Raw genomic sequence first — 12,838 nt, 5'->3', positions numbered from 1 at the left:
GAGTGTCGGTCTTTATCTTTGCGTTTTTTGGCAGATTGGGTAGTCGGAGGATCCGACGGCATAATGTACGCAAAATCAGAACCGAAAAACTGTTCAGCAAACTCCGACCGACGCCTAAGCGTTCGTCGGTTGAACGAAGCACAGGTCGAACAGGCTGCTACGTCGTGGGCTGGGCCTAAACAAGGCAGACAATAAGAGTGGAAATCTTTATGAGGTATTTGTTTCCCACAGGTTAAACAATTATTAACTTTTTCTGACATCGGCTGAGGCAAGAAAGAGTCCCCAACGGGGTACTTAGCTTTAGAAGTCTTCGAAGTAGTATTCGGTAGAAGTAATCTCTGGATCCGACCGACTGGCACTTGCGAACAGCTTCTGCTTCGGGTGCCACGTGGCAAGAAAGACTGAGGAAAATGGCGTCGGCTGATGCCTTTATACCTGAAGACCAACAGAGATGACGTCGGGTGAAGTGCGACATCAGCCGAAGCCGGACCCGGACTTTGGAATCCGGCCGACTGAAGGGCTGCCTGACGACAGGACAACCCAGTTGTTATGACTGCAGATGCATCCATGAAGGACATCTGGATATTACAGGGAAGCATAGTGCTGGTGCATTATGTGAGTGAAGGGAGGAGTTCAAGCTTTGGGAAAGCTCTCTATGTGCTGAACAAATGCCATCTACATGACCAGTCCTGTTTTTTTTTTTTTTTTTTTTTAAGTGGACATAAGAGATCATGAAATGCACTTACTTAAATTAAAGAGCTTCTCAGTTATAGCCCACTTTGCAGCCTGTTAAAAGCGATTAGTGCTCGAGATGCAGCTTAAATCAAACACTAAGTAGTCTCAAAACACAGGTCATACTAGGATTCCTTTCTGAAATAAGTAAAATAACTATTTGAAGAATATTTCCAGTGTTTTCTGTCAATCATTTAGCGTTTAAAAAATCTTTGTATTTATATAAATGTTATTTATTCTTTGTTGATTGGGTTAGTCCTACCAGGATAGTGACCTCTTTTCAGGAGAAACATAGGGTAGCATTTATACTGCCAGGAGAAATTTGGCCAGGGCATCTGAGAATTTCCCCTACTCGTTTTGATAAGTGCCATAGGATGTTTTACATCTACCAACTCCTGCAGATAGGGCTTCAATTTAACATCTCATCTGAAAAATAGCACATTCAGGAGTGCAGTACCCACTCTCCCACAAAATAATGTTTCAGCTGCCTTCTCACCTCTTGCTATTTTCTTACAAGATGAACCAGATGTCGCATCTCAGTAGATGATACAGGATTGTATAGCTTAATTTTTGTCACCACCACACTCCACTCCTCCCAAAACATAACCACAGATCTTTGTACCTGTAACATCACAAAATGTTGACTGATTTCTCATTTGCTTAAAGTAAAACAGCATATTTTGCTAGTAATATAGGGAAGAAGTTTCAAAAACTATTTGGGCATTACAGTGTTACAGTAAAAAAGAGAGTAACATAAAAAAGTGGGATGGCTGAGTGCTAACTGGTATCAAACTCAAACACCCCTCTTTTCTGTTTTCAATGTATGCAGTATATATGCAAAATAAAAGTACTTGTTTAATTTACGTAACCACTTAGTTTTCTTCAGAATATAGGCTGATGATGGCCTCTGTTGAGGTGATACCCCAACAAGCTGCTGAAAACAATAAAAGAAATGCGTGGACTTCAACATGGAAAGCAATTAGGGCAGGAATGTCTAAAGTTTAACTGATTTTTCTGACAGAAGTTAAAAGAAAGCATAAAAACAGAATGAAGTCATTGTGTAGAACACTCAATGGAAACAGCAGGCACACTGACTCTTGTACAAAGAAGCCATTTGCCACAAAAGCCTGTGGCGCACTTATGTTTTATAAGGTACTGTAGTTTTTTGTACACATTAGCACCTCTAAATTCTGAAATTACACCACAGTCAATAGTTATTTCAAAACACAGTGACTGTATGCAAATCAGATTTCAAGACTGCTTTTATTCATGTAGCACACTGCATCTTTACATAACCAAATGAAAACCATTATCCAAACAGCTACTATTCAAATTACTCTTGCATTAATTTACAACTTTAACACTGAGGAAAGATTAAACACAAACAATACAGTGAAACAGTCAAATGTATTTATATTGTGCTCACACTGAAACATTAAACGACACACTGATGAGAACGGGTGCTTTTCCACAAAATTTAATACCACATACAAATAAAATGACTACTTGCTTTGTTTAATTTTTATACAAAAGAATTTGTAACTATATACTACCAAAAACAAATATAAAGCTATAAACATTGTACAGCATTAGCAAGCGACAGTTTCCAACAACACACAGTTCTACCATTTAAAATAATTACAAATACAAAAGTGCCCATTTTGTGATCTGTATCACTAATCTGTTATAACACGCATCAGGGAACCCTGAGACTAGATGTTGTAGCAGTTATTCTGAAGCTAAAGTACAACATTCAGTTTGTATCACACCACATATACTTATGCTCCCATCAGATGCTCCAAAAATGTGAATGAACATTCAGAAGTTTTGGTTGCTTGACCAGCTGTTCAGCAATACACAAACACTGAAACAGACAAATTAAATTAGAGAATTTTAGACTGTTAATATAACTGCACTGAAGTGATTGCCACAGAATTTGAAATCGCTGTGAAAGTCTTCTATGAAGACAATACTATATAAATAATCCCCACCTTTTTAATATAAGCTACAGAATTTCGCTTTCTAAAAATAAAATACTCTTGATTGTTTTTTGGTCATAAGGAGTCTTTCCTCTTCGCAGCCTTAAGTGGCAAGTCTTTGTGGTTAACCACATCACGTTGAACAAGCAGCAGCATTGTTTGTATTTGCATTCTTCAAATGACCAGATATTTCCCAAAAGGCTTCTTTCATTACAGAGTAGGACTTCTCCAAGAGTTCTGGAATGTCATCTGTGCTCAAGCCTTGTGTATCAATTTTAGGAAGGATTCGGATCTTAATATTTCCTGCAAGGAACAAGTAGGGATTAATAGGAAACAGTCCTATAAAATAAGAACAATCTGTATGCAAGAAATATATATGTACAGCACTATTCGTAAACGTTGGTGGGCAGTGTAGCAGGGCTGGCATGCAGGTAAGCCCTTAGTTATTCATAAAGATTTATAAATAATGGGGAAAGACTGCATGGTGGTCAGACGCAAGCTATACTCTCCTTCCTATATAAGATTCAGCAAGGCAGCACCACTGTATTTACCATCTGGTCTCAACAGGGTAACCTATGAGACAGCTTAGCACTTAACATACTAGCAGTGATTAAAAAACACCTCCCTTCCACAGTAGGAAACACCTTACTGACAAAAGAATTCCTTGTAGTGCAGGTAAACCACCTCAACCAAACTGCCCAGCCACACGACTAGGAGCTCACACATTACATCACTTCCCTACCACACAGCAATAAGCCTAGCTTCGTCCTCATGCCTGATGACTATTGCAATATCTTTATGAATCAGTCATGACATAGCAGTACAGTCCATCAATCAACATTTACATACACAAACATTCTCTGGTGTCATAAAACAGTATAGTATAGGGCAGGATTGAAACAGACACTGGAGTGGTTCGTATACCATTATGTACAATATGCTCATGTGTACAATTCAAAGAAAGGGCAATATTTATATACCACCAGTACAGACTGCAATTCAGCTATAGCAAGTAAGTATACAGGACAGTGGTATACGACAGACTACAGAGTTTACATCTCTGTATAGTACACCTATGAATACTAGCTATTGGTAATACGCAAGAAATCTGGGCTGTATAAATGCATTTTTTTTCTTTCAACACTGCTGCAGTTTCAGCAGAAATGAATATGTGAAGTAAAGTACATTACACTTCCAAGAATCTCCATACATTTTACATAATTTCTGCCCAACATTGTCTGTACAGAAGGATGAAAAGCCATGATGACTCCAAGTCATCATGGCAATCTGCTTGCTGGCATCCATTTCAGTGAAGTATAGCGAGTTAGGCAGAGTAAGGTATCCTGCAAAAGGAAGGTACTGATGGGAAGGCAATGGAATCACTTCTAGCCAAGGTGGAAAAAGCAAGAAATTATCAAGTACAGTGAAGAAACTGATCTAATGCTAGCTACATGGACAGGAGTGATCTGGAATACAGCTGCCATAAAGCACATGGATGTAGGGCTACTGGGGTGAGTTTCTATTTAGATAGTGTAGCTAGAACTTAGAATAAAATTCCTATACTAATCACGCTAAAGATGGGCGATTTCAACTACCCCACCATTAACTGGGAAAACTACTCATGTACCAACTCTTGTGCTCAACGTTTTCTGGAATTCATAAATTCCAACGTCTTGGATCAACTTATCCACACCCCCACCAGGGGCAGCAATATTCTAGACCTGGTCATTACCAACATGGGCAACCGGTGTTCCACACCAGAGGTCAATTCCTCGTTGGTCTGATCAGACTACAAGCAAATCACCCTAGACATCCACATCCCACTCCCCATTAGGGAAACCACTGTAAAAAATTTCTCCAAAGCCAACTTCACGCTTCTTAAGACAGAAGTGGCAAACTTCACGACACCCATGCTGACAGACAATAGAGGTACGACTGCTGAATCCTATACAACTGCACTTTATATGCATTTACACGAGTGCAAGGATCGTGCAATCCCCAACAGAACCAAGATGCTATCCTCCAAAAAATGGATGCCAATCTGGTGGTCCCCTGCCATAAACAAACTCTACAACAGAAGAAAGAAAGAAACTGTTGCAAAACAGAGTAAAATTCCCACGACTGGAGGAACTCCATGGTCAGCCTCAGTAAGAAGCTAAGATCCCTCACAAAATCCTCCAAAGCTAGTTACGAAAACAAAATCGCCACTGATTCTAAAGACAAATGCAAAGAATTCTATAGCTGTGTTAAGAATCTCAATGGCAACACTCAGATCTGCTCAGAGTTACAGCACAATGGCACTAAATATACTGAACCAACTGATATTGCCAACATCCTGGCAGATAGGTTCAGTACTAACTTTACCCCTCTCTCATCCCAAAAAGGGCCCATCTCTATACCTGAAGAATGCAAAGTTCCTGTAATCACGGCTGCACAGGTAAAAAAAAACACTCTCCAAAGCCAAAAAAACAGCATCCATGGGACCTGACAACATCTCAGGCTGCGTTCTACATGAACTACAGAAGAAACTGGCACCCCACCCAAGTACCATGTACAATCATAGCCTCACCTCAGGCTTTGTGCCCACTGAATGGTGCACAGCAACGGTTATCCCACTCCACAAAGGGGGAGCCACCACGAACCCCAGAAACTACCGCCCCATTAGCCTCACGAGCCTGATCTGCAAGGCTATGGAATGTATCATGTAACTTATAAACAATGACATTGGTAATTTCCAAACTCTGGACCCTACCCAGTTCAGGTTTGTAAAAGGCAGATCATGTCTTCTAAACCTGACAAACTTCTTTGAAACAGTCACCAAAGCCGTAGATGAGGTTAAGGTGGTTCACACAGCCTATCTAGAGCTCACCAAGGCTTTTGACACCATCCCCCACTCTGGAATTATAGATAAACTCACTAAACTAGGTATAAATCCCTGTCACAAGATGGGTTGCCAAGTGGCTCACTGACAGAACCCACACTATGAAAGTAGCAGACTCTAAATCCAACTTCAGACCAGTGACAAGTGGAGTACCACAGGGTTCAGTCCAAGGTCCTCTCCTGTTTGGTATCTACTTCTCTGAAGTACAGGCTAACACAGAAGGTCTTTGGCTAACAAGGTTCGCAGATGACTGCAAACGAGAAGCCATAATCAAAACTCCTAACGATGTGGACATCCTACAAAAGGGCCTCTCTGAGACAGATGCATGGTGTCAAAGCCATGGCCTCAAGATCAATGCCAAAATGTGCATTGTCATCCTTTTTGGTAAAAACTCTGTACCCATGAACTACCATATAGGCAATAGTCTACTTAACACCAAAAGTGTGATGAGACCTTAGGACCCCGTGTTGGACAGTAGTCTCTCCTTTGATAATCACATCACCACAGTAGTCAGGAAATCCTTCTACATGGCACACCTCATCACAAAAGGTTTCTCATCCAGGAAAAAAGAGGTTATTGTTCCCCTCTACTCATCACTCATTAGACCCATTATAGAGTACAATGCCCCTTTTGGTATGTACCTTAAAAGACATCTACAACAACTGGAAAGGCCACAGAAATACTTCACAAAGAGGATTATTGGCCTCAAACAGATGCCCTACGCAGACCGTCTCAAAAGACACCAGCTTTACTCTGTCGCATATCGCCTACTCAGAGGCGATCTCTGCCGCTATGTCAAACCCAGAGCTCTTGGATATGCTCCACCTAAAGAAGTCTCAATCCTTCCGAGCTACATGCTCTAGGGACCTAAACCTTGTCACCACAATAAACAGAACATGCTGAAGGGATAGATTCCTGTTCCAGAGACTTCCCATACTCTGGAACAAACTACCTATCTACATCAAACAAAGCTCATTAGCACTCTTCAAGAAAAATCTTGATGACTGGATGGGAGATAGGAAATTCACCCCGGGGATCACTTCTGTGGCTCTGCTTGACAGGGGCACAGGAAAATAATTTTCTTGGGTGGTAAAAGCCAGGGTACCATTTGGCTAGGCTTATATAGGCCCTACGGCCAATAGCTTAGTACCTACCTATGAACCTATGTCAATCAGGTCTATGACATGGCCACGGTGGTGCAGCGGTTAGCATCGTCACCTCACAGCAAGAGGTTCTCCCGTTTGATTCACGGCTGAAGAGCCTTCTGTGTGGCATCTGCATGTCCTCCCCGTAGTCGAGTGACGCTAAAGACATGCAGGCAAGTGCGAGCGTGAATGGGCATGCCTTCTTTGAAGGTTGGGCATCGGGGTGGCAAGTTGGCACTGTAAAAATCCACTGCCAATCATGAGCGGACTGGAGTTCCGCTGTGGTGACCCCTAACCCTGGAAAAGCCGAAAAACTTATCAATCAGGTCTATCACACACCTTCCTCCTTTCAAGCCAAAGATTTCGTCTCTGCCTCCCGTCTTTGTCCCCGCTCCTCATCTGGGACAAAATCCTTGAACACCCTACATCACCTTTCTTATACCTCCCTTTAAAGCACTAAAAACTCAACCTGTTTATCCCCTTCCAATACCTCACTTTACTTGGCAGTTGGCTTAGAGGATTAAGAAGTTGTTAAACTCTTTCTTGTGGTGCAGTGCAGGGTTTGATTCTCTCAGCTTCTATGGCCTAATTGTGCGACTCTGAGCAAGTCACTTAACTAGACACCACTCCCAGGCCGAGTCCGAAAATGGTTCATGGAGATGCATGCTCTACCCCAGAAAAACACACAAATTATACTTCTTAAACTACTATACCTACTTCTAAATGGCAAAACTAAATTACTAGCCCATCACTACTTCTCCATTAACACCCAAGACTTATCTTTTCTAATACCCCACTCTACTCTCCTTCTTAAATTACTCACACGCATCTTGTACACTATTCTTCTATCTGTAAAGTTTCAATAGAAGCCCTGTAAATATGTTTTTGAATATCAATACTAATGTTATTATACAGACTATTATGCTATGTATTTACTGAAACCACATTATAAAATTTATTGTAAATATTGACAACATTAAATATAATACCTTGCAGTTTTTCTCCCTGGGCCTCTGCTGAAAAATGGCACCTATGCCTAGTCAGACTTTCCAAGTAAACAAATGTCAATAAACAAATCAATGTAGGCTAGCAAACTCAGTGTAGTGAAGTTATAACTACAGAAGTAAGAATGAATTACAGTAAATAAATGGCTGGAATCTGGAATGAAAGAAGCACCAGGGACTGAAAATAATAAATGTTAACCACTGCATTGTGGTAGATGGGGTAAAACTGTTGAGATACTTGCAGAAATTAAGGCCTTCCGGAAGCTGGAACTGGATAGGCCAGATTTAGGGTGCCAAACAGGCTAGCCAGAGAAGTTACAGCCAACAGACTGGCAGCAGTTTTGAATACACATGACCAAGTTGTAGTACCAGCACAGTCGACAGCCAAAAAGAAAGAGATGACTGACCAGGAAAGGGAGCTAAGCAACAATCTAGAAAAATAGGGAACATAAATCTATGTCAGGAACAGGAAACAAAGGAGGTGGAAGGTAGCACGATTCCACCATAAAGCCCAGAAAGATATACTTTTGGGAGGGAATGATACCCAGCTGGAGAAATGTCACTACTGGGATTGTGACAATGTGAGATACTGTCAGCTATGCCAGTAGATGTAGGGCAGTGGATGTGTAACATATGCCAGCACAGCTTGCTGGAATTTTGTAAAGAATTACATGTCATTTGTATATCAAACTGATTTATACAGATGCTTGTGTTGTACAATGTATTTGTGAAAGTGCATGTGTTAAAAATGTACCAACAGTGTGATCTGCTGGAGAAAAAAAGAAATATACATGTATTACTGCAACTGTTTAAATGTATGTTTTAACAGAGGATACTGGAAGAGAAGAGGTTCATCTCAATCCACCTAACTTTGAAAATAAACACCAAAAAACAACTAGACAGCTCAATAATTTCAGATTCTTTAATAATCCATGGCAAATTCACTCAGTCTGAAGAAGTCTAACACTAGACAAAAATGCTTACTGAGTGAATTTGATGTGGATTATTAAAGAAGATGAAGATTATTGAGCACGCTAGATTTTTTTTGATGTTTAGTTTTTGCTGTATAAACTTCATCAGTCCATTTTGTTTTTAATTTTGAAAATAGTTGGAAATTAAATTATCTGGTTTAGGCCATAAAGATTGTATCTTTCACATTCTCAATGCAACCAGAGAAAAAAGTCTGTATTAGGAAGCATTCTGCATTGTCTCTGGGGTGAGCTAATTGCGACTCTGGAAGGATGGAGGCTTTAAAATTATTTTATGACTTCCAGGAGCTGCAGCAGATCTTAGCATGGCTGTGTGTGTGTGTGTGTGTGTGTGTGTGTGTGTGCATTATTGACACATATGTGCTAAATCCTGACAATTTCTAGCCAAGGGAGGTAGCATGGGAACCAGAAGTCAGATGACCAGACGTATGTGATATTCTGTAATCCAGCACTAAAAATGATATTTTAATACTACTAAAAAACAAACACTGAAGCAGCAGAGGAAGACCCCAACCAGGAATTAGTGTAAAAGAACCTTTACTCAATGCTTTTGTCTGAAAGACTTCTTCAGAAATACAAATACAGTGACTTTTAAAACTGCTTATATACAACCTCATGTCCCTCTTACAAAGTTAATTACATAATTGCTGATCATTAAATTAATTTAATAAAACACAAAGTAATACAATTAAATGCAGTTGATTTTAAAAACAAAAATAAGGTAACATACATACATTATTGCTTGCTTCCTTTCCACATTATCAGCTCCCAGTCTAAACTGCCATAGTGATTCTTTTCTCTCCACTCTGTTTCTTACATTACCACCTCTTAAGTCAACATAAATATGTTCCAGAACACTAAAGGTGACGTTTTTATAAGAACGGCATACTGCAGAATGTTTAAATAAATTGTTCTTATCATCATTGGTCTTAATAGCATAATAATGCTCTTTAATATGTGTGCTTAGGTTCCTAGTAGTCATACCCACATAAACTGCAGTACAGCCTGAACATAAGGCAATATATACTAGATTTGCGGAATTATAATTAAATCTCTCTGATCATAGGAAGTTAGTTATTAGGCTATTAGCCCTGAGGCCCTTATAAGCCTAGCCAAGAGTTTAGCCCATACATAGACAAATCAGCACCAGATGCCCCATCCTTCAGGGAAATGGGTGGAATCCCAGGGATGTATTTTCGATTTCCCATCCAGTTATCCATATTGCACTTAAAAAGGGGTACAGAGGTACTCTGCTTGACATGGACAGGGAGTCTATTCCATAGATGGGGGAGTCTCTGGGACACAAATCTGTCACATCAGGAAGTCCTACTGATGTCACAGACCAGGTTGAGGCCGCATGTGTGGGTTACTCGAGTGGAGCTTGACTTACGGATATGCTAATGGTCTAATCTAGATGAGGTAAATTAATAAAAGGTGCTTCATGGATATATCTACAAACATTACAACAGCATTTAAACATACCCCTAGGCTTGCTAGTTTCAGGCATAGGTAAAGTTTCATTTTTCTCCAACAAACTCTTGATAGTATTAGATTTCTTATAAACAAAAATAGGTTTATTACCTAGGACAGTGTGTAGTTCACTATTATCAGAAATTATCCTCCAGTTATTAGTTACTACTGACCTAATTTTATTACTGTCCACTGACATGTTAATACATTTTGGTGCTGTTGAAAATGTAGTAGAAACGGACTTACTTGTAGTATTCTTAACATAAAGCCCATTTATTAAAATAGGGGAAAATTCTAAATCTCTTCTATTTTTGATGTCGGTACTAATTTCTTGAAGTAAAGACAATGGATACCCTCTGCATAAAAATAATCCACTGATGAAATTAATCTATTTAAGAAAAAGACCATCATCAGTTGTCATACGAGATGCTCTTATATACTGACCGTTAGGGACATTTCATTTCATATATAAGGGATGGTTGCTACTAAAGTGTAAATATTTGTTAACACAAGTGACTTTTCTAAAAATACTACTAGAAAAAACAGAATTCCATGCCAAGCATACCTCTACGTAATTTACTTTATTACCATAACCACTTAAAGTGAATTTTAAAAAATTGCAACTAGCATTTAACCGTGTTAAAAAAGTAGAATTATTTTTATAATGAAAAACAAATCATATGTACCTACAGTAGAATAATATATCAGAAAAGAGGCCACTGGTGGGTAAAATTTATTTTTCCCACCATGCCATTACCAAACCAGCAAAAGCTGGGGCTACTGTGGCCCCCATTGCTACTCCTCCAAACTATTTATAGCTCTTCTTGTAAAAAATAAAGAAATTGTATCCAATAACAGCTCTAATAGGGAGCAGCATATTCTTACTGTAGGTTCAGATCAAGTAGTATATTTGGTGAGAAATTGAGAAATTCTAACCCCTCTACTTGTGGGATACAAGTATATAAAGAAACTACATCAGCAGTTAAAATGAAAAAATCAGTTACTTCAGTGCTAGAGTCAAAACAGTGTTGATTAAATGACCTAATCTGTTCCAAAAAGGACCAAGAATCCTTAATAAAGGGAAGGTAATTTCTGAACCACAGGATTTAATAATGCATCTATGTATAGCGATAAACCTTCTATAATGCTGCCTGATGATGAAATGATGGGCCTAAATGGTGGATTAGAAGTATTCTTATGAATTTTGGGTATACCGAATAGTATACCCAATCTGGGATTATCATTAACAAAAAAATCATAGATTTCAGCTGAAATCTCAGCGTTCATCAAATGATCATAAAGAACATATTTTACAAATCTGTAACTTCTATTTTATCATCTTGTTTTATTAGATATTTTAATACTAGGTAAGATTAAAGTCTCACTGCAATCTGTGTTTGGAACCTGACAGAGAAGGACCCCTCAACCCACTTCATCGTACCTTGCTCTAGTAAGTGAACCAGGGAATTGTAATTCTTTAGATTAGTCAGGAAATTATAGCAAGATTAGTCAAGTACTGTTTTTCTTTATCTGTGAATCTATTAGTCTGTGTTATCTTAATATTTCCTGTGATTGAAAAGTACAATTTTGTACCTACCATAAATGTAGATGTTCGAAGATCCACATTGCTGCAGTCCTTACTTATGGGTAGTCCGCTGTCCTCGGTCGGCCCGAATACCAAAGTATTAGGCTGACGTCGATCATGGGCGCCTAGATCTGACATCAGAGCGTCAGGGTATAAAGGCGCATGACCGACGTCATATCCTCAGTCTTTTCTTGCCCCAGATGTCAGAAGACCAAACCAGAAAGGCCACAGCCAAAAAGAGAATACCTCCCAAAAACATGCCCAACAACAACCATCACCTAAAGCATAGCACCAAGTCAAACTACAGTGGGGAAGGAGGGAGGTAAATTGGACTGCAGCAATGTGGATCTTCGAACATCTACATTTATGGTAGGTACAAAACTGTACTATGTTCTTCATCTCACATTGCTGCAGTCCTTACTTATGGGTAGAATCCCAAAGCAATGGGAAAGGGAGGATGGTAAAAATCATAAAGCAGTAGGGGCCGCTAAAATGCCCTGTAAAATTGCAGTGGCAAATCCAGCCCTAGACTTAGAATAAAGAGGAAGGTGGTAATGTTTAGAAAAGGTATGCACTGAACTCCAAGTAGCTGCCTCCAAAATGTCTTTTGTAGCTACCCCCCTTAGAAAGGCCGTAGAAGTAGCAGTAGCCCTAGTGGAATGAGGCCTGATCCCAGCATGAATCTCCTTACCATGATGGGAATAACCGAAAGAAATACAAAACCCAATCCATTTTGAAATAGTTTGTTTTGAAACAGGTTTACCCTGTGAACCCAAAGCAAAAGAAACAAACAATTGCTGAGACTGTCTGAACTCCTTGGTTCTGCTCAAATAATAACGCAACTGCCTGTGAATATCCAAAGTATGCAAAATTTTCTCCCCTTTATTTTGGGGGTTTGCATAAAAAGTAGGCAAATGAATAGTTTGATGTAAGGCCACACTAGAAACCACTTTAGGCATAAAGGAAGGATTAGTACGCAAAGATACCCTATCCTTATGAAAAATCAGGAAAGGCTCCACTGCCATGAGGGCCTGTAATTCAGAAACCCTGCTT

At 39.5% G+C, this 12,838-nt stretch overlaps 1 protein-coding gene across 2 annotated transcripts in view; it reads right to left on the bottom strand.

Moving 5' to 3' along the window:
• Positions 1 to 1,976: 1,976 nt before the first annotated feature.
• The window catches only part of LOC122790888 (1-acyl-sn-glycerol-3-phosphate acyltransferase alpha-like), a 1,029,281-nt gene continuing 1,018,419 nt past the window's right edge, over positions 1,977 to 12,838 (bottom strand). For both annotated transcript variants that reach the window (XM_044058560.1, XM_044058559.1), the window contains exon 6: positions 1,977 to 3,014. In XM_044058560.1, the coding sequence (XP_043914495.1) occupies positions 2,845 to 3,014 (170 nt within the window). In that variant the 3' untranslated portion in view covers positions 1,977 to 2,844. The remainder of the gene's footprint in view (positions 3,015 to 12,838) is intronic.

The sequence above is a fragment of the Protopterus annectens genome, chromosome 16.part0 (assembly GCF_019279795.1).
Source record: "Protopterus annectens isolate FY-2018-M chromosome 16.part0, PAN1.0, whole genome shotgun sequence".
Lineage (NCBI taxonomy): Eukaryota > Metazoa > Chordata > Ceratodontiformes > Protopteridae > Protopterus > Protopterus annectens.
This window is presented reverse-complemented; position numbering and strand designations above follow the sequence as displayed.